Source organism: Oxyura jamaicensis, chromosome 2, assembly GCF_011077185.1.
Source record: "Oxyura jamaicensis isolate SHBP4307 breed ruddy duck chromosome 2, BPBGC_Ojam_1.0, whole genome shotgun sequence".
NCBI classification, from domain to species: Eukaryota; Metazoa; Chordata; class Aves; order Anseriformes; family Anatidae; genus Oxyura; species Oxyura jamaicensis.
Window position 1 is genome coordinate 149,676,935 of NC_048894.1, and position 27,358 is coordinate 149,704,292.

Here is a 27,358-nt window from a genome sequence, read left to right on the forward strand (position 1 = left end):
TGATCTTTTCTTTATTTTATTCTACTCCCCTTCACCTTCTCATGAGTAATTTCAGAAATTCTCCTTGGGCATGTACATGACAGATGATGTTTTTCAGACATTCACATCAGTATCTATCATCTTGCACCCTTCCCCAAACTCAGTCAGTAGTGCTATTTGCTGATGGTATCAATTAATTTCAAAGCATGTCACAAATAGAGGCTTTTTTCCTCCTTATTTGTAGCCTCTCATTTGATACAAGTGAAAAATTAAGGGGCCTGATTCTGCCAAGACCATTTGAAATCAGAATTTTTGCCTGGGGATGTTGAACAGGCTCAAACACTCAGATATAAATAATAATAATTCTAGATGGATTCAGAGGTAATTGACAAGATTTTATTTTATTTTATTTTTTTCCCAAATCAACTTAATTCAGTGCAAAAGAAAATATGCAGCTCTTTCATAGATAACTACCTCATGCATTTGAATGACTTATGTTTAAGCTTATTAAATACACCCTTAGTGACTGGAAAGGGAACAAAGTAAACTGTCATAAAGTGGAACTGAAGAAGTGAGTTGCTCAAATATCAAGTTACTGAAAGAAGCTGACAGAAACTTCATTAATATTTCTTGTTTCCTTCGGCTAAATTTCTGAGGAGAGGGGGGAAACGTGTTTTGTATGTTACGCCATGTTTTTAAATCTGTCTGTGGTGAATTAATCACTTCACCTACTTTTCAAGGGAATAGGCTACTTAACAGCCCATAAGAAAATCCACATTACCAATTTGTCTAATTTCAAGATAAAATTTGAACACCATATTTGAGAAATTATTGAGGCTGAACTGTAGAACAAAGAGGTTATACACGTAAATCTTTTAAAAGTGTCAGAGGAGGAAGCAGGGACTTGGCCTTTGTATGAAACAGCTCAACTCCTGAAATGTTTGCTAAAGGTACAGGATACCTAGATAAAAGGCTTTTCTCAGCATGAATGGGGCCTAGGCCAAAGCTCTTAATCAGCAGGCTGGTTTCAGTGGGGTCAAGAAAGAAGTCCATGCAGATTTCTCTTATTGCAGGTCTTCCACTTTTGAAAACAGAGCTAGGACCTTGACAAAGCCAGATGGAAGGAAATTGTCTAGTCTGGTGATTCAGGCAGTCAGGAGGATCAGGTCATGGCTGCCAAGACTGTTTCTATTTTTTATATAGATGAAGGAAAATACATGACAATGTGCCATCTTGGGTCCTCCAACTACACCAGGGAATACTTAAATATTTTTACACTGGACACCAGTTTAACAGATCATGTAAAGAATAACTTCTGGAGACTAACCTATGGCTGGGTGGCTAGGAATTCTGTAGGCTGACAGGAAATATGATTTTGGGGTATCTTGTTCTGTGGAAGGAACTAAAGCACATTCCTACATGAGTTTTCTGATATATCTACGCATATGTCCCTTGCCATACTGTGATTTCTGTATTTGGTGAGCAACCACTCTTCCTAACCAGTGTTGATTAGTACATGGTGCCATGATGGTTTTTAAGTACAGACACTCCTGTTGCAGTGATTCAAGGTGTGTTTCTTTCCTGAAAAGGCAGAGCCCATTGAATTTCATGAGGCAATGGGCATAAGCTGGAACATAGAAGGTTCCGTCTGAACATCAGGAAGCACTTCTCTACTATGTGAATGACTGAGCGCTTGAACGGGATGCCCATAGAGGTTGTGGTATGTCCGTCCTTGGAGATCCTCAAAAGGTGCCTCGACATGGTCCTGGTCAATCATCTCTATATGTCCTTGCTTAAGCTGGAGGATTGGATCAGATGAGTTCCAGAGATTTCTTCCAAACTCAACCATTCTGGGATTCTGTGCAGTTCTGCATGGAAATGAGCATAACCTGTGCCTCTTAGGATTTTCTAAGACTGCAGATGCATAAAGGGCAAGGTGGACATTTCTCAGTAGTACACTTGTAAACCCAGAATTTTATCCAAATTTCAATTTAGTCAACAAAGCGTTTGTTTTGTTGGTTTTAGTTTGTTTTGTTTTGGCTTTTTTCTTTTTTTTTTCTTTTCTTTTTTTTGGGCTTAAGTGATTCTATTCCAAAAATTTCAACCACATCCACAGTGATTTATTTATGTAATCTGTCATTTTCATCTGACTTTTTAATAAAATACCTGTAGATTAGTTATGGTGACAAGCATTTCTAAAACTATCTTATGGACTACTGCTTTATTTGGCTTTAGATCCTTTGATGATTTACCAGACTCTTTAGCATCTGAAATACTATAAGTTTAGTAAGAAGATTGTTTAGTAGTGTTGTTTATTCACTGGTATTAGACAATTAATTATTGACATTGGTGAGGAGGGAAAAACCTTAAGCACTGCAAAAAGAATATTCACTTCTCCCTATTACTATAAAGTTGTATAATGTCCTTATAACTAATTAAATATCAAATATGTATGCTCATAATCCAGTTAACTTCTCAATACAGTACCCGAAACATATAAGAATGGAGATTCACACCTTTATTTACTTAGACAGTTTTGTTTAGGAACTCTAGGGAGTTCTGAGAGTTACATGCTTAAAGATCATTTCACAAAAGAACAAAGCACTGCCACCTCAGAAGTAAAATGTGTCAAGGAAAAGTAAAACACTGCAACAAGAGTGTCTTTATTGAGGAGACAAAGGAGCCTTTAATGCCCTCCACTCTTCCCTCTTTGTTGTGAGGTCATGTGCAGGGGTTATGCGATTCATTCTTGGCTGAAGATCTCACTAGTTAGATGGGTTTCCAGCCCTGGAAACTCTATTCACAAGCAAGACCAATAATTCCATTGTGGAGAACTTTTTAGCAGGTTGTCTGAAATCTCCTAAGACACAATTCAACCAATGTTACAGAAAAAGACCACCTCTCTTAGAAAAAATTCTTAAACACGTCTAAGTAACCTGTGATTCACATTACATAATTCTCCCACTAACACTAGGCTACTGACTTAAAGAGAAAAAAATCTCTTTAAACTGTGAATCTTACACTTAGCATCTACAGATCCTCTAAGTAAGAAGCATGGATAATCTGGTTTATCAAATGAAAGCTGATGACATTTCAATGAAATGAAGTGTCTTACAGGTTAAACAGTAAATTCTTATATGAAACAACAATTTCAGTCTTTTGTATAAAGATTTCTGTTTCAGAATCAATGCTTCATTTTAAGGATGGCTCTAATTTCAAATATGACTGTGTGTTTAACTAACACAAACATTTTTTGTGTCTAAATTAAAATGTTGTGTCTTGATTTTACCTTTATATCTCAATGACATTAGACTACATCTCAGCTGGTACTGTGACAAAACTTACAAATGTGTCCTCCTCTCTTTAGGGTTTTACTCTTTGCCTTGCCATATCTGAAACCAAATCTACTCATAGTGTAGATACATTAATAAATACGACAAACTATTTAAATCATAGTATTTGCTGACATCTGTCACTGTGTAGAAGGCAGAGGAAAAACAAATGTCAGAAATAAGTATTATTTCATAAAAGCTGGATCTTTTTTAGGCTTAAAGTATCTTGCTGAATGTCAGATTATTTCCATTCTCTCATCAGAATTTCTGCCTAAGGAAAACATTAATATTAATTAAGTTTCTGTTTAGACCTCACAGTAGATGGATATACAGAGAAAGCTTTTCTTCATCTCTGTTTTATGCCATCTTGTTTTTCTTCTTTTCCAACTGCCTCTTTCATCTTTAATAATTATAAATCTTTTACAAATATCGTAGAGCAATTAGAAGGGGTAAGTAGCTGTATTACACAACATTACATTTCTTTCTTCTAAGAAATATTGAACTGAGTTCTAATTTTGATTTAAAGTGTTCTGTGGTAAGGATACAGATATTATGGAATTCGTTGTTATTAATTATATTCATAAGCATATGTCATACTACTTGATGCAACCAGATGAAGATTTTTTTTAAAAAAATAAAAATAAAATCAGAGCTCTCATTGCTTCTGCATTGCAGAAGAAAAACAAAGGCTGAATAAGAGAAACAAGAAACAAAGCTAAACTATATTGTTCAGCAAGCTGTGAAAAAGTGTATTATTTAATAATGTATGATTTATATAAGAATATATACCAGGTCAAACAATCCTTTACATGAAATTATAGAATATGATTTTTATTTGGAAGTAATAAAGATTTATAAGGATTTTACTCAACATCCAAAGAAACTGCCTCAGGCTTTCAGCAATTGACTTATTTGCTTTGATGGTAATTCTAAGCAAAACAAGAGTTTGAATAACAGTGACTATTAAGAGTTATGATTACTCTACTTAAGCTGATTAAGAACTATTTAAGTGAAAGATCTGAATTCTAGGTGCTAATGTATAATCCTCATTAGGGGAAGATCCTTACAGTGAGTTTTTGAAAGGATCTCTTTTCAAAAAGATTTATAGAGAAGTATGAAACTGTTGCTAATAATATTTGCAGGAAAAATAAGACTGGTGAAATAATCAAGCACCACACAGGCATGTGTGTTATAACAAGACAGCAAGACCTTAAAAAATAAAAGAATAATTTTCAGGACAATACTGTGGTCATGTTATATCCAGAAACTTGTGATCTTTGGACAATGATCAAGGAAATAGAAAATAGGAGGAAAGGTGATGATCTGTGTAGAAGGTAGTCCAAGAAAATGGTTTTCAGTGCTGGTAGCTGTGCCTTAAAAGAGATTCTGAAAAAAAAAATAATAATAATGGCATAACCCAGAAAAATAGCTACAAGTATAATTTGAAGGAATAAATCTTACAGAGAAAAAAAGACTCACAATGAGCTTGGTCTATTTATTTTATCAAAAAGAAACCTGAAATCTGACTTGATCAAAGGACACAGATGTATTCCCGAAGAAAATCAGGGGCTACAAGATGGCTCTTTTGTCTAGGAAAAGTAGGCCATAGCAAGAATCAATGGATGTAATTCAGATCTGGAAAAATCAAATGAGAAGCAAGGCATACCAAATTAGCAGTGAGAGTGTTAAGGCAATGGAATAGATTCCCAAGACACATGAGAATTTCTTTATCTTCTGGGACAATCAGATGATTTTTTATTTTTATTTTTATTTATTTATTTTTTTCCTGAGAGAAACACCTCTAACAGGTTTGAAAGATTCTTATAGCATCAACAGAGCAAAATTTAGGTTCATGTAAATCACACATACTTAAATTTCATGTAATGGGTCACATGGATCAGTCCATGTCCACTTCCAAACTTTTGCAAGGACATATGTTAAGCCCACTGCAAGATTTAGGCACCGATATTTTAGGCAGATAGTCTATTCATGATTGTCCAGAACCCTGAGTAAGACATCTTGATTTTCTATACAGTGCAGTGCTCCACATTTAGGACACAAAGAGCAAAAGCCATGCAGAGCTGTGTCAGATTTTCTGTTCCTCTCTGGAGTTGTTAGGAATCTCTATTTTCAGGACACCAGACAGGGACTGTGACATCCAGGTCTTAGAAACAACAACCAAGGAATATAACCAAAAGCCTTTTATTTATTTATTTATTTAATAAATCTAATTAGTAATGGTTAGATCACTTTAACCATTGTTGTCAAATACATTCAGCTTCCACACTGATTCTTCCCTGTGTCTTCTGCCTTTTAGAGGATTTCTCTAAACAATTGGATTCGTCTACTCAAAGACGTATAGGAGAGAAAATCAAATTCAAAGATCACAAGAGAAAGTGCAAGGACTAGACCTTCACTGGCTACAACAGCAGATAGTTAGCCAACTCACATGTGGACACCTAAAGACAGTGGTAACAAAACCAGTCTTTGACCAAATAAACTTTAAAGAAAGAAAAGAAAATACAAGCCTAGCAAAGCTGAACATTGGCTATAGTGTGCTTGTATTTCTGTGCTTTGCACTTAGCTTTTTTCTATTATGTAGTACAAATTAAGTAGCAACTGATTTGTCTAACATAATAAATTCCATTACTCTGTTTAATTAATTTCATTGTGGATTAAGATAGATTCAACCAAAAGGCTGTAAAATGTGCTAACAACTAACCTTTTCAATTACTGTGATGGCCAATTATGCATCATTTAAATGAATTGGTCTTCTGACCTTCTTTTGTTTTTAGAAGAAAAGTCAAAATAAAGATAATGTCTTAAAAAAAAAATATCCAGAAAGAACTAGAACTAGAACTACAAAACTTCAATAGAAACTGTGGTAGACAATCTCCAGAATTACAAAAGCCCAAAGCTCTGATAACTATCTGAGCTTTCACTTGCTATCACTTTTGATGAAATTTGTCAGTCTTCCAACCTCAGTAGCTGTATAAACTCCCAGTGGGAAAAATATGAATGGTGGTTATAGTATCTTCCCCAAAGCTCCCAAACACAGAGTTAACTCCATGCCCCTTTGCAAATAAGCTGTGCTTGACTCACATGTGCTAGTCGATCAAATCTGGCAAAGAGTTCATTCAGCATTCGAACCAATTCCTGGGCTGACAGAGTCGTGGAGAGATTGGTGAATCCTTTAACATCTGCAAAAAGAATGCTAAAAAAAATATAAAAATATTAATAATGCAGTTTATTTCCTTTGGTAACTCCATGTGATAAATTACAGTCTGGTGCATTGTATGTGTTCTGTGTGCTCTGTGTTTATTCAGTGTCTATTAGAGGTGTGATCTGAGAAGATAATTACTGAGAAGTAAATTACAAGTAAGGAAATATTTTAAAGTCATTCTATCTTTGCTCTACACTTTTGGAGATTCTGGAGTATCAAATAAAAATATTAAAAGGACTAAGGAAATACCACCAAGAATGGAAAAGGTTTATTTAATTCTGGAGTTCCAGATCATTCAGAAAGGCAGAGTTAAGACTTAATAAGCCCTGTTGTCCCCATTTATCAGTGAGAAGACTGTGGCATCGTGAACCCATAGTATAGAAGACCATATAAACACAGAGACTTGTCACCCAGCTGTCTGTTAATAGTTTATTTGTGAGTAGGTTTATATATGTTTATATACATGGGTTTTTACAGTGTCTTTGATTTAAAAGAGTTTATTTTTTTATAGTGATCTTCAGGCTTTGCACAGCTATGTACCATACAAGACTCAATTTGATGAGGATAAAGTAAAAGGCTCAAAGTCTGTGTGGGATTTTTACTCTAAAAAAAAAAAGAAAAGAAAAGAAAAATAAAGAAAAGGTAAATTACCAAACTACCCAAAGAGGAATGAGTATCAATAATAGCCTAGATAGTGATAAAAATACAACTTTCAAATGACCAATTTCTCCTTTTTTCATTATCAAAATAGGAAAAGAAACCTAATGGGACACTAAATTTAAGGGTTGATAACCCCATTGGTTCATTGTGTGCTCAACATTTAAGGAAAAATAGTGAGAAACATTTTTGAAAGATCTTGTCTGTGGCAGCATGCATAGGAACAGACCAGCATTTGTGCTCCAAATTATGTTTAGACTTTTTATCCTTTATTCTTAAATAAAACTCTTTTCCATTCAAATAGAAGGTCTATCTTCTCTCTGTTTTGATTACTCTACAGCAACACTTACTGAGAATGAAAAAGGGTAATAAAAGATATGTTAATTTAGTGCAAAGCAAACCTTTTGCAAGGGTCCTTGAGACCTTCCATTAGATTTAATGAAAGAGTATGTATGAGGTGCTGCAAAACCACAGAAGAAGCAGATTTACTCTTCCATAAAATTCAACATTGCATTTATTTAACTTTTCCAGACAAAGTTATATTTGTATTTCATCAAAAGGCAAAGTATATGCTTTTCTAACTAATCACATCCCATCATATCCAAGGATGCATATTTTTCACTTCCTTCATTGAGTGATGGCAGTTCAATAACTTGCCCATGTGTTTTGGGACAAATTTATGGCAAATGTTATGGACTTATCTAAATATCCTGTTTGTGAGGGATCACATTTGATTCAAAGATTCTGTAAAACTATAGAATGGAAGCAGATCCTCCTGATGGAAAAGGACAGTAAGTACTTATTAAGTGAGTAGCAGCTCTGGGATTACTATTACTCTTAAACCTAAGTTTGGGATAGGCAAAATTTAATAGGGGGGATAATGGAATTAGGAAAGTGATAATAAGAAGGACTGAATGAAAATATTTACTAATCAGAGTAGACACATGGCATGTCTGCATATTTGAGAGGGTCTTACAGTCTTCTCATTTCTCAGTCCATAGGGTCACTAGGAAGGTTGTGACAGAGTCTGTGTCTACATGCAGGCACAGCTTCAAATTCATTGTAACCCTGAGCACACAACTGAAGTGAAAAAGTAAAATAAAATACACAAATGGTTCAGCTCTAAAGGTTCAGCTCAAACAAGTCTCACGAGGGCAAAAGCATCCAGCCATCCTGATGAGTAAGAGAAGGCACCTAAGTGCTTATCTGCTCAGTTATTATATAGAAGTCCATTAATTTTCTAATTTATTAATGGATAAAACAATGTAAGAACTCTCAAACAAGATACACTTAGCAGCAGCTAAGACAAATATTAGAGAGGCTCCACCACTCACCTGACATTCTCATAGCGATGAATGTAGATCTTATGAAACTGGTGTTGCAAATGTTCATCTTCTACATTGGTCATGTCATTTATCATTTCCAGAACTACAAACCGTGGTAAGACAGAAAGCACCAGCCGTTCCTAAAACAAAGAGGAAACCCCATTAGTATCAGACTGAATTAGTACTGCACATAAACTGTTTGAGCTCTGTGTTACTAGAACAGCTGGGTAACTGGTAATTCAGATGTGATTCTCCCTTCTAAAAAATTGTGATAATTCACATTAATAACCTGAATCTAGAACAAGAACCCTTCCTACAAATTCTTCCCTTGAATGTTTTAATCTTACTTGTTTATTATTAAAATACCCATTCTAGTTATGTCCATTACAAGCTTCTCAGAAAACATCAATTACAGACATATCAAGCACTCCATTTTAGCAGTGGTAACTTGATTAACAGATATAGGCCAAAGGAATTTGAATGTCCTCCAAAGCAAGTAGGATCAGATTCTCATGGTTGCTTATTTATCAGAAATTCCAGACTGTGTGTTTTGCATTCATAAACTGTATAATTATTAATAAAGCTAGAGATGAAGCTGGAACGAGACATATCTAGAGGAATCTTACTACCTTTCACCTAATGAAAAGGACAGCATTTAAACAAAACTTACTTCTATTGTCAGAGCTTAAAAACAGTGATAATATAAACTAGTGCACACATAAGAAATGTTTTATGGGACAGATTTAGCAATAAACTAGATTTTATATTAATCAGGTTACAATAGTTAAAGAGTATTACACAGCCATAACAACTACCTTCAACTATGTAGTATTCAGTGCATTTAGTGGCTGGAGTACCCACACAAGCATCCAGTGTCACTGGCAGAATTTGTTTTATCCATCCATGCCCATACATTTCACTAGAGCAATCTTTATTAAATTTAAAGAGAAATGGAAGAAAGTGTTTGCAAGTTATGGAGCATATATACTCTTGCTAATCAAAATACATGATACAATACATTGAAAGATGAGGACATGAGTGAACTGCTGTGTGACATCATGATCTGTATAAAAAATGTATAAGACCACAAGGAAAAGGCATGGAGGGCCCAGTGCAAGTATGGGTTTATACTGGAGTGTAGAACTCTTTCACGTTTCCATTTTCAAATCGTATCACACAGCTAAAACTCTTCTGTTTCAAGTGCTGGAAATATTTACTAGAGAATCTCAAAAGTAACACATAAAAACCCAAAGCTTTCATAAAACACTTGAGTGGTTTAAACATCTAGATCTCATTTCAAAGGTTGAATGTGGGTAAAAGACAAAAACTTTCATGAAAATTCTCTTTTTGATGTCAGCAGGATTAGATGACATAAATGAAATGTAGCAGTAGATGAAACATATAAAATATGTTTTTATTTCATAAAAAATGAAATTAAAATAAAATAAAACAAAATAATAAAATAAAATAAAATAAAATAAAACAATAAAATAAAACAAAATAAAATAAATGAAGGAATCCCTCTCCAGCATTTTTAGGAGGCAAGACAGATTCTAACATTTATGTTTTGTACTGAAAAGCATGAAGAATTACCACTCTGAGTAGTTTTAGTGGTTAGTAAATAATCCTCAACTACAATGATAACATATTGTGGATAAACGCTTTGATTTGTCTAGATGGTAACCCCAGCTGAGGTGAACTGTATGTTTACTCAAGAAGGCAAAGCACATGCTGCTAATAGCTTCACTTGGAGTAGAGGTGCATAATGTTCCTCTTAGAGACAGCAGATTTCTTCTGGGCTCCTGTCTGCATAGCATGCTAGTGCACAAGATGAGAGACTCTGCTATTCTTTAATCCACCTGCTCTGCAAAACTTCACTTAACCAGGGTTTCCTCTAGCAAAAGGAAAAAAAAATGAGAGGCAGGGATAACTAATACAGAGCAGGCAGTGAGCTACCATGCAGTGAGGTAACCCTTTATTCTGGCAAACACCTTTTATTCTGGTAAAAAGCCCAGGTTGGACAATTGCCTCAATTACCCCATGTCTCCGTATAGATAGTACTAATTTTAGCACCGCTACATTGTTTTGATTTTTTTTTTCTGTCTTTCTCACCTGTGAATTTCGCTATCTTCCCCTCCACTTCTGATGTGTAAAAACTGCATGTGTTTCTTGTGACAAGAAGAAATATACCAGTCCCTCAGGAGGTCCTTTCCACTCCTGCAAGCCTAGGTTTTCACAGAAATGTCTGGCCCTGAGGTAGTTCCACCCTCAAACAAATATCTCATGGTCTCTTAAGATAGTGTGTTTGGGAACAACAGCTGATTATCTTCCAAGAATCAGAAGTATTTTTGATATTTCGTGTCCTTCAGCCTCCTATAACAGAAGGTATTTAGGCTATATATTCTCTTATTCTTTCACTGTTATAATACTTTGCTCAATATGGCCATATAATAAATCCACCCTTGAAATAAATCATATCACTATTTCAGAGAGCCATATGATTAAAGTGTTTGATGAGTTCCTCTGAAGATTCTTTCATAATAACATAAAATCTCTTCACTGTAAAAAAATAAAATAAAATCTACCTTATCTTTATAGGAAGTAAATAGAAATCCTGTTTAGGATTGAAACGTTTATGACATATATGTTAACAAAACATTTTTAAAAGGTCACTTTTTAACAGATGTGGGGCTAAAAATAAGGAACATGCTTCTTTTCACATCAGGAAAAACTTATACTGCTTGTTTGTATACACTTAAGAGGGTATCAGGCAATGGCTTGACAACATTTATTTAAAACAAAGGAGAGTTCACTTGACATGTGTTCAATAAGCCAAGATAAATGTGCCCAGCACATTTGATACCCTAAACTTCATGCACCTTACTATGGTAAGTTAAATGTTTTTGGCTGCACATAAGATCTGGCAATGACCCATAAAAATGGAGGTTAATTAGTATGCCTCCACTTCAGTCCTCTTCTATTAATACTGCATCATATAAAGAGCTCTTGTCAGGATGCTGCTTCGAAGCACACATACACCTCATTGTCACTATTCTCTATTACCTCTGTCACGCTGTGGAAAAATACTAAAAGAAAATAACACCTAAGGGTTTCTGCATTCATGTGTGTGACAGGTATGAGACAGTCCAGCACAAGTCAAACAAGTATCCAGTATGGAAATATGCAAAGCTCAATTAGCCTAAATCCCACAAGGTAAAAGCAGGGACTGGAAGAATGAAGAACTGCCTACTGTAGGAGAAGATCAGGTTTGAGACCAGCTAAGGTGCACAAGCCCATGGGACCTGATGAGATACATCTGTGGGTACTGAGGAAACTGGTGGATGAAGTTGCTAAGTCCTGTCCATCAAATTTGAGAAGTCATGGCAGTCTGGTGAAGTTTGCACTGACTGGAAGAATGGAAATGTAACTCCTATTTTTAAAAGAAAAAGGAAGACCCAGAGAATTACAGGCAAGTCAGTCTCACCTCTGTGCCTGACACAATCACGGAGCAGATCTTTCTGGAAACTGTCCTAAGGCACATGGAAAATGAGGTGATTGGTGTCAGTCAACATGGCTTCACTATGGGCAAATCATGACTGACAAACTCAGTGGCCTTCTACGATGGGGTTACAACATTAGTGGACAAGGGAAGAGTAACTGACATCATCTACTGAGACTTGTGCAAAATATTTGACACTTTCCCACATGATATCCTTATTTCTAAATTGGAGAGACATGGATCTGATGTATGGATCTGATGTATGATGATGTGGGTAAGGAATTGTCTGGATGGTCATGCTCCAAATTGTTACAGTCAATGGCTCAATGTCCAGGTGGAGATCAATAACAAGTAGTGTTCCTCAGGGGTCAGTATTGGGATTGGTGCTGTTTAACATTTTTGTTGGTGACTTGGACAGTGGGATTGAGTGCACCCTCAGCAAGTTTGCTGATGACACCACGCTGTGTGGGGCAGTTGATGCAATGGAAGGAAGGGATGCCATCTAGGTGGACCTTGACAAATACAGGCTGGGCAGAGAATAGATTGAGAGCAGCTCTGAGGAGGACTTGGGGGTGTTGGTTGATGAGAATCTCAACATGAGCTGGCAATGTGCACTTGCAGCCCAGAAAGTCAACCATATCCTGGGCTCTGTAGGTTTCTCTGTGTTCCATTGTCTGTATTGACTAGATCTCAGGTGACTGTAGTGGGAGCTCAGGGATATAAAGCTCATGTAGTCAGTTAGTTTAGGAGGGGCCCAAATCTGGAGCTGACTCCTACTCTATCCACCCCTTCAGGAAAATTTAGGAATAGTGAAGTAAAAACTTTAGTGATAAAGGAAAATAACTTCATGAGTCACACATGTCAGTTTAAAGTCCCAAGACTGTAACAGTCACATTTCCTCTAATGCCCACTTCTTTTTTCATGCAACTATAATAGTCATTTGTTACTGAACAACTTCCCTGTGGTCTGTGATACATGTGTCCCTCATCAGGGGGTATCAACCATACTTTCAACCACACAAGTATAGCTGGGCACATTCACAGCAAAGCGGGACAAGTCCCTGATGAGTAAATAAAAACTGTAAGAACCATTTTTGAGGACAGTCAACCAGCACAAGAGGTCTCAAGTCTTGTGAATAAAAACAGAACTGGAAATCTTTCTACTGGAGCTGATCAAAGGGAACAAAATGCCAACAGGCACAAAACATCAGCAAGCAATTTGGTGCCTGCAGGGGGTTGCCAATAGGAAGACCAAACTCCTCCCCAAGGTTTCCCTGCAGAATATGGAACGACATCACCCCAGCAGGGTCTGCTGTCTGCATAAGCTCCTAGTACCAGCTCCCCTTAGGTGGTAAAGGGCAAAGGCTGAAATTTTGTGCATATTATCCTGGAATTTCCATTGTTTCTCAAACTCTTTATCAGTGTTGGCTTCACTCAGGGATGAAAAGTACTACTTGAAGGATAGTTCAACTTTTGTTCTTCCTCCTCTACACATTCAGATGAGTGAACCCATAGATATTTGTGGGTGGAAGTGTTTTGATTTGGGAATTACTTGCTTTTGGCTATTCCCAATGCAGTTTTGTAAAAATGGAATGGACATACCTAAAAAATCTTAAATATAGCAGAGATTCTAAAGAAACCATTCCACATTTTCCATCTTGATTTTTAGGAACCATTTTGCCAGAATTGCCAAGCTTGGCCTTAACAATATTTGTAATTAATACCATGGAGACTCTATAGTCTTAATCACTGAACTTAACAGAATGAGAAAAATGCTGTTCGGAGCAATGTTTTTAGCCTTTCTGAAACACATAAGCTTTTGTTACATTTAAGGAAAGAAGATAAAATGGTATTGTTTTCTACTGAAAATGTGACACTGTTCAGAATAAATGTAATTACTAGAGATGCCACTCTAGAAAATGGGAATTAACACCTTTCGTTATGATGAACAGCTCTAAAGAGAAATTCCTTCCGTTTTAGTGCACAGTGGACAATCTATTTGCAGCCTTTCTTTCTTGTGTGTTATCAAGACGATAGCAAGTAATTAAAAAATATGTAAGGAACTGCAATATCTAATATGTTCAGACTCAATGGGGTTATGAGGTTGCCTATTAGCTTTTGCTACTTATTGCTGTAATATGTGATATGAGCTATCTCAACTTTATTTTATTGGAATTCAGGCAGTTACCATTCCCACTTATCCCATCTTTGGCTGCAAATTCCATTCAGGCATCTGCTGTTCTCAGAGAGAAACAAGGCCAGATCATGGAGGAGGTTTTGAAGACTTTTGTTTTTGTTGTTGTTTTCAGTTATTGGTTATGAAACAATACAATCTAGGGTCTCATCCAAACTGATAACCCAGTGTTCATGAGAGTCATGGCTTTTTATAATGGTGCCTAATTAGTTGTTAACTGAGAAGTATTATGAAGTTTGTGGTGACATGAGAAGGAAGAAGCTTCTTTCACAGAATTTTTGTAAGAACAACACTTTATCCATTTGTTTCCTCAATAACGTTGCCCAGAACAGCATGAGACAGTATAATGTAGCACATGCTAGAGGGAAGGATTGCAAGATACTGCTGTTCCTTTGCTTTGTTTGAGTAAGGAATGGCCTCATTACAAAATCCTGGCAGAGCCTGGTGATTAAAAGTCTATTGTCAGGTGTCAAAGTAGGCTCCTTTCTCACCAACCAGTTGATCATGTAAGAATATTGCAATCTTAATGCCTGCTTGCCCTATGCAACCTGAGCCATAGAATTCTGGTTCTAGGGCTTCCAGATTGTATTTTCATGTTTTTCCAAAATCATTTTGGACTCTTGAAAACTTAGCTTATCTTGTATCATGCTGGGAGGTGATGGAAAAACTTCCTGCTGAGAGATTTTTTTGGAATAGTACCTGTTACTTCAGCGGCTGTATCTTTTAACTGAAAAATAGTATTCCTCCATAAAATACTTAGGAAAAATATATAAAATATTTTTAAAAGCAACATGATTAATATTTAACATAAGTTAAGCCAATGTTTGCTCTGTGTGGTGCTGGCACAATGGTCAGCTCACCATAAGGTCACACAAGCAGCACTGAACTGCACAGGAGTAGAGGAGAGCACATCTGGAGCTAAGAGCTGAAGGGAGAAAGTTTTCATTCCTTTACATCAGAAGCCACCTGTTAGATCTGCTTGGCTGGATCCTAGCATGATTTTCTTAGATGAAGAACATGTTAGAGTTATATTTCAAGGGGAAAAACTATCACGCAACAAAGACATACAGTGAAAAGCAGACATTACAAACCAACATGTATTACTATGCTGTCTTGTTGACATGAAATTTTATGCTTATAAGCAATGCTGTCCGGTGCTGCAGTAATCCAAACACATACTCAGTACATCGCAAGGCAAATTTTATGGCTTTGTAATTTTTATTATTATTATTATTTTATTTTTCTATCTGTCTCTCTCTTTTTTTTTTTTTTATTTTTTTTTTCTTTCTTTGTTTGTGTTAGGTGATTCTATAGAGGTAAAATATCCAGAAGAAAAACATTTGTATGAAAATATGACAAATAACAAAAGCATTGTACTGTTTTCTAACATCAGTTTCCATAAATTCCAGTTAGTCTGAACAGGAAGGGCAAAGCAGTACCTTAAGAACAGAAGAAAGACAGGAACATATTCTGCAGACAGATTCCATAATGGCATAATCTTAAGCTATTCCTTGTTTTACATGAATAAAATGAGAGAATAAAATGGCTGCTACAAGTCAATTTTGTTCTAAAAGATCAGGTTGGCCCCATCTGACTTTAATGTCTGTAGTTCTATGCCCTGGTACACTTTCACTTTTCTAGAACTGCTTTGACTTTGCTGCTGTTGAATCATCATGTAATTCTTCTGCACTATTTTTACTTTCTATTTATTTAGATTTCTTTATTATTGTTATTATTATTATTTTTCCATTTTGTTACTTTATTTGCCATTTCAGAAATTACTAGACCACTTCAACAAAATATACTTTTCTCAATAGTATAAGTTATTGTAGATAATGACACAGGAGATGTCAGAAAGCAAGCTCACATGCCATTTATTCTCAGCTTTATATGACTCAATCACTGCAGAACAAAAACAAGAAAAAGAGCTAGGATACCATTCTGGTCAAAACAAGGAATCCAGACAATCTATCTTGTGAGAGACTTACAAGACCCCAATCTTAAACAGCACAAGCTAGATAAAACTTCCCCTGGGAAGTTTCAGGAAGTGGAACAGTGGTCACTTTGTGAAAATCAAATCCCTTTTAATAGAGTTGTAGGTGGGTACTTAAATACCGATGATGTGAAAGACATTCAACCTATTCATAAACCTTAATCCAAAATTTTTATCTTACCTTAAATTATCTTAACAATTGCATCAGTGACTTGCCTCTGGCTAGCTTGGAATTAATACTGCTCATTTACAGAGAATTTAAAACTATTGTTTGGACATCAGAATCCCTATGAATTATGATGATTATAAGGACTTTTGAAAGACTCCTGCAGTCATTCCAGGGTATTAAGGAAAGTTAGTGTAAAGTTCTCATCCTGAACAAGAAATAAAAATGACCTTAAAAGAGGTAAGTCTATTTACAGCTCAGGAAAGGTGCTAGCCTGATGAGTTTGGAGCCTGAAGTTCTTTATTTAAGCAGAGATGACTGCAATGCAGACCAGATGGCAGAAGTGTCTCATCGCTGTAGGGGGCTTAAACAATTTCATTCCCCTTATTCATTTCACCTTTGTCCACTTCCTTGAGGCAATCAGCATGGGTCATGAGCCAGTGATAGCTGTGATAATGGCTTTTTTTTTTTTTTTTTTTTTTTTTTTCTTTCCTTTCTTTATTAGACACCTCTCTCCTTAGCAAGGAGCTGAGAACACGGAAATCAGAGGCCACCAAATACTGATCAATGAGCTACGAGTACCATTTACTATTGATGAACGCAGTAATTGAACAGCTTTAGAGATTAAAGCTTTGGAAAATAGCATTATCACTAGTGAATCCAAAAGAGATGGGAAGCAGTTTTATTCTTCACCAATATCTTCTAGGGAAAACTCCCATGCCTGAAGTCCTGCCACTCTTCAGGGTTATTTTTTCCCTCTATAAATTGTAGTTTAGTGTCTGATTCTGAACTCTGTAGTGTTGGTTGTAAATCTCATTACTCTATTTGTGCCCATGTGACTAGTCCAGATTTACAAGTAATGGAAGAGAAGGCAGAGCATGATTTCTGTCTTAATTTTACCTTACAATTCTACTTGAAAGCAAAACCTGGGTCTTGCACTCTGAGGATAAGAAACAAACATCATCAGCAAATTTATAGAGTGTGGACAAACAGAATGTGAATAAACAACACCTGAAGTTTGACATGCAAAATGTGTTTTGTACTGAAAGTGGAAGTGAGCAGATGAGGCATTTTGAGACAATAAGATGTAGAGAATGAATGTGCTGGTCCTGTAATGTGTTCCCTGGAACCGAGAGAAACATAATCACGGAATCACAGAATCACAGAATTGTAGGGGTTGGAAAGGACCTCAAGAGATCATCGGGTCCAACCTTCCTGCCAAAGCAGGTTCTGTAGATCAGGTTGCCCAGGTAGGCATCCAGACGGGCCTTGAATATCTCCAGAGAAGGAGACTCCACAACCTCCCTTGGCAGCCTGTTCCAGTGCTCTTTCACCCTTACCATGAAGAAGTTATTTTGCATGTTGGTATGGAAATTCCTGTACTCCGTTTTTGGGCCATTGCCCCTTGTCCTGTCCCCAAAAACCACTGAAAAGAGGTTGGCCATATTCCTCCATCTCCCACACTTAAGATATTTGTAAACATAAGATTCCCTCTCAGTCTTCTCAAGTCTGAATAAGTGTGTATGATTTTATTATTTTATTTTATTTTTATTTTATTTATTTATTTATTATTTATATTACATTATTTTATTTTATTTATTTATTTATTTATTTTTGTGTAAGGAATAAAAATCTATTAAGGGACCTAGGTCAGCTTCTGAATCACAATATGAATTAAGAAGAATATAAAGTCTGCATATCCCTTCAGCTCTTGGATTAACCCAGTTTTTATACCAAGTATGACCCTCTAAATACCAAAGGAGCAATTCCAAGAATAAATACTTATTGAGATCTGGGATCTTTAGAGAAATACACCACTATTATAAAAAGTCTGAAGAACTGGGAAACCTTTTTTGGCATCTCACATTCAACAGTCTGAGTTTCATATACAGAAGAAATCTGGCTAAAATGCAATCTCTAAGCAGAGGTTTACACAGAATTTTTAACTGGAAGGTTATTGTCTCCTCTCTGAAAATAAAAGCTCAATTACTGTTATCACAATTTGTATTTATGAAGCATTTAAAACTCGTTTAAAAATCATGTGACCTCTAAACTTCAGATTATTGTTTTTTCAAACCAAATCTGAACATTATCCTCATAGCAGTTTAGACGGATTTTCATATTCTTAGCACCAATATCAGAGAAGATGACTTTATAGTGTTTAACCCTCTTAAAGCGTCCTTTCCAATCTCAGCCCAATCTGTTCTGACTTTAAAGGTTGCAAAGTACTGATGGTTGATTAAAATCTAGATCTGTAAGAGCTTGATAAAACATGTAAGCTTCTTTAAAAAAACAAACACAGAATTCATCAGTCTGCAGAGGGCCTGTTAAAGCTATGGGAAATAGAAATTCTTGCAGAGGCAAGTGTGAAATAGTCCTTAGGAAGCAGAGGTAGCAGGGAAATAAATGGTCAGACAGAACAATTTTCTAATGGAGAAGAGATTTAGACAAGATTAATGTTGTTCCACAGAGAACAGGAAAGACTAAATAGGCCGGCAGCAGACTTCTGGAGACTAAGGGATGTGCTCTCCTTCTTCTGTCCTAAAAGCTGCATATGAACAGTAGGAAGTGAGTTCCTACCCAGAAACCAGCCTTCTGCTTGTCTAGTCAAATGGTCCATTAGAATGTTTGAGTTCAAATCCATCACAGAAATCACATGAAATAATAACCAAGTTTTTTTAACTTGCAAAATGAGCTTTAATTGAATTTGTGGAATACTCTATGAGAAAGAGATCAGCTGTAATGTACTTTTCCAGTAAAACAGTGGTAGGACTTACAGGGAACAGAAGTCTGCTAGGGTATTTTTACAGGGGACTCTTCAGATCATTTAATGAATAACAATTTCTTCTTCTTATTCCCCATAAATCTGACAAAATTGAGAATTATGCCTGCAGAAGCCTGTCTTAACCCCAGCTTGACTGGAAGCATTCCCAGAAGTGTGGTGGATCAAGAATGATGCAAGCTTGGACCTTCTCTCCCGAGTAATCCTTGCAAGACAAGAGGCAGGCAGTGGTTGATCCCCCAGACACCCTCTGTCTTAATCGCTCCTGCTTCCAGCCTTCAGGCCAGTATCCTCTGACTCAAAAAGCCATAAATAATGCTTAGGAAGACATTGAGGAGGGGTTTTATTTTCATATAAAAGGACTTTGTTTTTGTGAAATTTCAGAAGATGCCTGCAGAGAAAGGGGTCTGCTTTCTAAAGAACATATTGGAGAGGGATGTCAAAAATCAAATAAAGAGACTATTTCTTTGTGGTTCTAGAACCTTTTAGCACAGGGTAACTTCACTGTAGGCAACAATGTAGTGTTAGAGTAGAATAAATTTGATTATTTGGCTTCTCAGGGGTTAAAAATATGGAGGATTTCTTTCCGATTTTTGTCTTAGTCTCCATTAATAGCTTAGCACAGCTGTGTCAGCGCAGCTTTGCTGGTGAGCTTTCTGCACTCCAGGTAGAGAGTTTTCTTTTCATGAATGATGCAGAACCTGCTGCCATGAGAACAAGAAGAAACACCTCACAGGAGGATGAAAGTATGCATCACACAGATATGAACTGATTTCACCTGTCATCTTGAACAACTGCAGAGAAAATCCTTCTTTCATAGAACAGTATCATGTGCTCTAACTCTACCATAAATTATGCAAATAAAATGTTTCAGAAAGGTAATGTTTTCACAGAATGGTTGAGGTTGGAAGGGACCTATGAAGATCATCTAGTCTAATCCCCCTGCCAAGCAGGGTCACCTAGGACACATTGCAAAGGATGGCATCTGTGTGGATTTTGAATATGTTCAGAGAAGGAGACTCCACGACCTCTCTGGACAACCTGTTCCAATGTTCTGTCACCCTCACAGTAAAGAAATGTTTCCTCATATTCAGCTGGAAGTTCCTGTGCTTCAGTTTGTGATCATTGCCTCCTGTCCTATCACTGGGCACCACAGAAAAGAGTCTGTCCCCATCCTCTTGACACCCTCTGTTCAGGTATTTCTACACACTGATAAGATCCCCTCTCAGTCTTTCTTCTCCATAATAAACAGGCCCAGCTCTCTTAGCTTCTCCTTGTATGAGAGAGGTTCCAGTCCCCTAATCATTTTGTAGCCCTCCTCTGGACTTGCTCCAGTAATTCCATGTCCCTCTTGTCCTGAGGAGCCCAGAACTGAACACGGATCTCCAGGTGAGGCTTCACCAGGGATGAATGAAGGGGCAGGATCACCTCCCTTTATCTGCTGACAACACTCCTCCTAATGCACCACAGGATACCATTGGCTTTCTTGGTACCAGGGGAACATTGCTGACTCATGGTCAGCCTGCTGTCCACCAAGACTTTCAGGTCCTTCTCCACAGGGCTGCTTTCCAACAGGTCATCTCCCAACCTGTACTCGTGCACAAGGTTATTCCTCCCTATGTGCAGGACCCTGCATTTGCCTTTGTTGAACTTCATAAGATTCCTCACCGCCCAATGCTCCAGCCTGTCCAGGTCCCTGTGAATGGCAGCACAGCCCTCTGGTGTATCAGTCACTCCTCCAAGTTTTGTGTTGTCAGCAAACTTGCTGAGGGTGCACTCCATCCTGCCTGACAAACCTCATCTCCTTCTATGACTGGGTGACCTGCCTGGTGGATGAGGAAAAAGCTGTTGATGTAGTCTACCTAGACTTCAGTAAGGGCTTTGACACAGTCTCCCACAGTATTCTCCTGGAGAGGCTGACAGCCCATGGCTTGGACAGGTACACTCTTTGATGGGTTAAAAACTGGCTGGACAACTGGGCCCAGAGAGTGGTGGTGAATGGAGTGAAATCCAGCTGGTGACTGGTCACCAGTGGTGTTCCCCAGGGGCTGGGGCCCATCCTCTTTAATATCTTTATTGAGAATTTGGATGAGGGATTTGAGCGAACCCTCAGTAAGTTCTCAGAGTGTCAACCTGCAAGAGGGTAGGAAGGCCCTGCAGAGGGACCTGGACAGGATGGGTCAATGGGCAGAGGCCAATGGGATGAGGTTCAACATGGCTAAGAGCTGGGTCCTGAACTTTGGCCACAACAACCCCATGCAATGCTACAGGCTTAGGGCAGAGTGGCTTGAAAGCTGTGCAGAGGAAAAAGATCCGGGGGTACTGATTGATGCTCACCTGAACATGAGCCGGCAGTGTGCCCAGGTGGCCAAGAAGGCCAACAGCATCCTGGATTGTATCAGGAATAGTGTAGCCAGCAGGTCCAGGGAGGGGATCATTCCCCTGTACTCTGCTCTGCTGAGGCTGCACCTCAAGTACTGTGTTCAGTTTTTGACCCCTCACTACAAGGAGGACATCACAGCCCTGGAGCATGTCCAGAGGAGGGCTACGAAACTTGTTAAAGGCCTGGAACACAAATCCAATGAGGAGGGGCTGAGGGAACTGTGGTTGTTTAGTCTGGAAAAGAAGAAGGCTCAGGGGAGACCTTATTGCTCTCTGCAACTACTTGAAATGAAATTATGGGGTGTCGGCCTCTTCTCACAGGTAACTAGTGATAGGACTAGAGGTAATAGCCTCAGGTTGAACCAGGGGAGGTTTAGGTTGGAAATGAGGAGACATTTCTTCTCAGAAGAAATTGGAAGGGCATTGGAAAGGGTTGCCCGGGGAGGTGGTGGAGTCACTGTCCCTGGGGGAGTTTAAGGAAAGGTTGGACGTGGTGTTTAGGGACATGGCTTAGTGGGTGGTGACATTAGTGTTTGGGTGATAGTTGGACCAGGTGGTAATGAACGTCTTTACCAACCCTAATGATTCTATGATTGAGATCTTATTACAAAACCTCTAATAGTAGAAGTATGTGCTGGACTGATTTTTAAAGCTATTTAGCAAGTTAACTTCTGTGAAGTTCTTGTGTCAGTTAAGACTCCATTTACATCTTTAGTCATAGGAAATTTTGTTAAATCAAACAATTCACCTCTTTGTGTAATAGTTGTTTTCAGGTAGATATAGCTTGCTGTATGTATGTGTGGTGGAGGAAGAGGTAGACTGTTATCTGAGAAATTATTTATAATTAAATGACATAATATGATGCTTTAAAATGTTAGACAAATTTCAAACAAATATGAATTGCTAGATAAAGAGCAGGTAAAGACATCACAGAGGCCTTACAAATTCAAATAATCCTAAAGACATAATTTCAGTGTATGTGTGGATTTAATATGTCATTCATGTAAAGTTAGGGATTTTGTTTTGAAGAGAAATAGAAATGAAAATGAAATATTATGTAGGTTTCTGTTCTTCTCTGAGGGAAATTTCATAACATTTTTAAAATGAGGAAAATGATATGTTCCTTGTTTTTGAAAGTTTTACAGTAGCTAATTAAGAAAATAAGTTATACTTTCCATTTTCATTGCCTAGGTATAATGAAATCAGAATCACCTCTGTGCCTTTACAATAAAATCAAGATAAAAAGGAAGAACTGGTTGTTAACAACACTGCACTGAGTGTAAACCTTTTTGAAATGCCAAGATACCAAATAAAAATATTGAACCAAAGTTTTAAACAGGTAATGGTAATGGTAATGGTAACTGATGATGTCATTGAAAAATAATTGATTAAACAAAACTGAGAACCTCATGTTCTTCATTTATGCATAATTACCATGTGGTGAAAACAAAATTGGAGGATATTTTAGCATGTCATTTTTGGTTGTTTGATATAACTATGTATCTTAAACTCAAGCAGGTAACTACATTTCATTAGAAAATATTTAAATTAATGGTTTAGCCCATAGCTGGTAAACTAAGACTGTTTGTACAAAATAATATTTAGTTATCTTTCTGCCTTCTTTATCTTGTTTCTCTAATCCTTCTGTCTTTCTATGGTACAATTTTTCTAGTAGTCAGTGGAGTCTAATTTAACTAAACCAAGCTGTAAGATGTTTTAAACCTTCACCAAAATCATAATTTAAAATGAAAATAAAGAAGTGGACACATGTTGCCTCAGTTTCATGGAGTGCTGAGATTTCCAAATGGTGTTACAGAGATAATACTGTACAGTTAAATGCATAAACATTGTTAGCAATGACTGCTGAAGTAATTCTCTCTTGTATCCACAGTACAATTCACTTTATTATAATAGTGATTAGATTTAGGAAACACATTACTGTTGAAACTGCTAATATGTTTTAATTAACAACCTCATTTGCTTAAAAATTCAAAACCAAAACAAAACAAAAACCAGATCCTTAGTGAAGTAGTTAATCTTGAAAATATGACTGAAACTGAACTTTCTGAAATACTTCTGAAAATTTTACTCAAAAGTCTGGTTGAGAATGAAAACAATTGATGGAGTGATGGGAAAGGAAAGAATTAACAGAAAAGATTTAGATGTTTAATTGTATTGAGTTTTGGAAACATAGAAGTTGGGCTTTAAGTAATTTAAGAGATTTGAAAAACTCGCCTCTTTATGAATCTTTCCCTTCATACAGGACTGCATGTCACCCTCTGTCTCTTGTGCAATAAGTGAATCAACCTGAAAGCTAAACTTGCACCTGAGGATATTTTCTATCAACAATGAATCAATGGAGTGAATCCAGAATTACAGCTGTATGGTTGAGGGCATAATGTGGGACATAGACTTTTCTCCAGAGCAAAAAAAAAACATAGCCATATCGAAACAGAGCCAGGAGTCCATAAGTCCTGAAACCCTAAAAAAGAAAGATATTGCAGGCTGATGGAAAATGACAGTGGGAAAACAAAACAAAACAAACAAACAAAAATCACATCTGTCAAAATTTCAGCTCAGAGTGCACAAACAAGGAAACAAACAAAAAGCATTATTTCCCCATAGTTGGATAAACTGATTTTGGTGGTTTTAACTTTTATTTTCAATGCAGTCCACAAAAAAGATAATGACAAATGAAAGAATGAGACTATTTCCACTGAAAAATAATTTAGCTTCTCAAAATGAAAATCATTGGGAAATACAGAACCCCACCACAAGACAGAAGGTAATATGTTACAAACTTTGTATTCCAGGAAATCTGCACGTACATTAAGGAGTTCTTAAAAATCCCTGAAACCCAAGCAGGTCCCTACTGAGCAGGTCTAATTTCTTGTACATCTCCATGTGTATAATGGTACTTCTCTCTTGCCTCTAAATTATAAAGTATAAAATATTTTCCACAAGACTGATGACTTTCCATCTTTTAGGCATTATGTAATGCTCAATAATGATAACAATATCATTCAGAGTTATTAGAATGACAGATAATTGGAAATGATAAATATAAGGTATATTGAGGGGTCATTTTGAGAGCACAGAAATGATTTTTAGTTTTCTCAATGTACAGTAATGAACAGAAGTATACCTGAAGTATTTATATAAGCTTTGCAAATGGAAAAAACAAACAAACAAACAAACAAAACTCTTCCTATGCAAATACTTATGAAACAGCATAACATTCCTTTTTTTTTTTTTTTTTTTTTTTTTCATTTTTTGACTCATGTTTTTTCCTACTTAGCTGGTCTTCTGTTTTAAACCAAGATAGTACAAAACTAGACCATATGGGACCTATCTTGCAACCTGTCATACTTCATATGACTTGTCATGTATGACATGTTGGGTGGAAACAAAACTTGAGAGATTTTAATTATGCCGCCTATTACCAAAAAAGGAAAGAGTACCACCACTGAAAGCCACAAGAAGCTTGACCTTCCTGTAAGAAACCTTAAGTTTAGAAAACTTATGAGAAGCAGAGGAGAAATAAATCAAAGTGGAATGGAATTCAGGTTTTCAGTCATATTAAGGATGGAGTTCCTTGCAGTTATGGGAAAACCAGTGTGTAATTTTGAGAACATCTACTTTTGAGGACCTATTGATAACAATAATGAAGATATAACACTTATGTCAAAAGAAAATAGTCTCTTCAAAATGAAAAGAGAATGTGTTTTTTTCTTATTGTTTCACCTCTTTAACACATTCCTTATTGAAAAAAAATAGATTAGATGGCTAAAATTATAGCCATCTAGTTTTTAAGTAGATATATATATATATATTTAAAAAGCCCATGCATTTATCGAATAAGGAGGAAATATTTCATTCATACCTTCTGCTTTTTATTTTTTTTTTCTTACTTTAAAATTATATTGTGGCTCCTGGAATTATTATCTGGAAGAATTGCACAGATAACTATACTTCTATTTACTTACCACATTTTTAGCTTCTTATCCATATTTGTCGAAAATTTCATAAGCCACATCACAGCTATTGGCCTGTGCACTGTCCCCACCCCCAGTCCTATATCTCTGAAAAGTCATAGAATGAATTTATTAAACTTCATCAGGGTTTAATCCTTTCTAAAATGTACATGAACAAGTAATATAATTTTTATAGTCATGGGTGAGAAGAACTACAGATCCCCTGTATCATGAAATAAATGTCTTGAAGATAAAGAAAAAATGCTAGCAGTCCTTGGATTACTGCCCATGGATACTGATCAAGTGAGCATGATCAAGCTGCTCAAAAAAAGCAGCCACCCAATGTGTGACATTGACAGTCATCTTAAAGAAGATATATTTAAAAGTTGCTTAAATGAGCCACTGTTTCAGAAGCAAAGAGAAAAAACAGAAATCTAAGGGAAAATGAGTCTCAATTCCTCAAGAAATTTGAATATTTCATTGTTGTTGTCCCAAATACAAATGGGGATATTTTGTATATAAAATACATATATGTGTATGCATATTATCTGTAACATATATAAGTGTATATGTATTGCATATTATACAATATTTTCAGAATGAAAATTAGGAGAAATTTATTCTCAGAAAGAGTGGTTAGGCATTTGAATGGGTTACCCAGGGAGGTGGTGGTGTCACCGTCGCTGGGGATGTCTAAGGAAAGGTTGGATGTGCTACTTAGGAACATGGTTTAGTGGGTAACATTGATAGTAGGGGTGTAGTTGGTCCAGGTGATTTTGGTGGTATTTTCCAACACTAACGACTCTATGATTTTATGATTCTATATACATTTAAAATGTATCAATATATGTGCTTTTCAGCTTTTCATTTGCATTACTATATAAAGCATAATATAGAATATGGAATATATAGTATAAATACATTATATTATGTAATACAAAAATATATTTATATATAGATGTGTATAATAAAATGTTCCAACAGAGTTATTGGAAATATATCAAAATGTGTTGTTCCTAATTTTGGGGTTAGTTCATCATTAAATTGAGTTTTAGAAGAACTCTTTGATTTAGTGACCAGATGTCTGTGTTTTCTGTTTTGGGTGTTGTCCTTGGCCAGGCTATATTTTCCCTTATGCATTTCCAGTCATATGATGCCTATAGCACACTACTTTGTTTGGTTATAGGTGAGTCTCAACCACAGAAAGTGACTTCAGGAAGTTCTGCCCTCAGGGAACAACACAGCCCCAAAAACTCGCAAGACACTGGGCCAAGAAAAAATGCACAGTCCAGCACCTATTAGAAGCAAATATTTTAGATTCAACCCCTACTTTCACCTACACTGAAAGAAACCTGTGTGTGTGTGTGTGTTTAAAATCCATTGAAATGGAAGTATCTTGTCTTCATTTTCCTAATAGGAAATAACATTTCAGCAAAATTGAATTTCTCAGGAAAAAATATTTTCTTCATAGAAATTTCATTTTCCTTGATAAAATAAAATAATTCTAATGGAAAATCCTCAGAATCATCTGGAGCAGGGGAATTTTCTGATGGTGTTTTCTAAATAATTTTACAATGAACTCTAGGAAACAATGATGACAGTAAACCTTACAAAATGTTAGTTTACAAAAGAGTAAACAAGAAGAGAGATTAAAAAAAAAAGCCCACAAAATCCATAAGGCACAAAAATGTAGTCCTACAGTCCTACAGTTAAAATGAGAACAGAGCATCCTAGAGAGAATCCAGCTTTCCCTCAAAGCCTTCCTAGTTAGCAACAGCTGGAGAGACCTTCTGGCATCATTCAGCACAAACATTGCTTCATTTCTCATGTAAAGTCTAAAACATGACATCTTT

General features: G+C 36.5%; 1 protein-coding gene across 1 annotated transcript in view; it reads right to left on the reverse strand.

Moving 5' to 3' along the window:
• Positions 1-27,358, reverse strand: part of ADCY8 (adenylate cyclase 8) — a 122,354-nt gene that overhangs the window by 67,130 nt on the left and 27,866 nt on the right. The window contains exons 3-4 of the mRNA XM_035317647.1: positions 8,526-8,656; positions 6,414-6,525 (exon numbers count right to left, since the gene is read on the reverse strand). Of these exons, the coding sequence (XP_035173538.1) occupies positions 6,414-6,525; positions 8,526-8,656 (243 nt within the window). The remainder of the gene's footprint in view (positions 1-6,413; positions 6,526-8,525; positions 8,657-27,358) is intronic.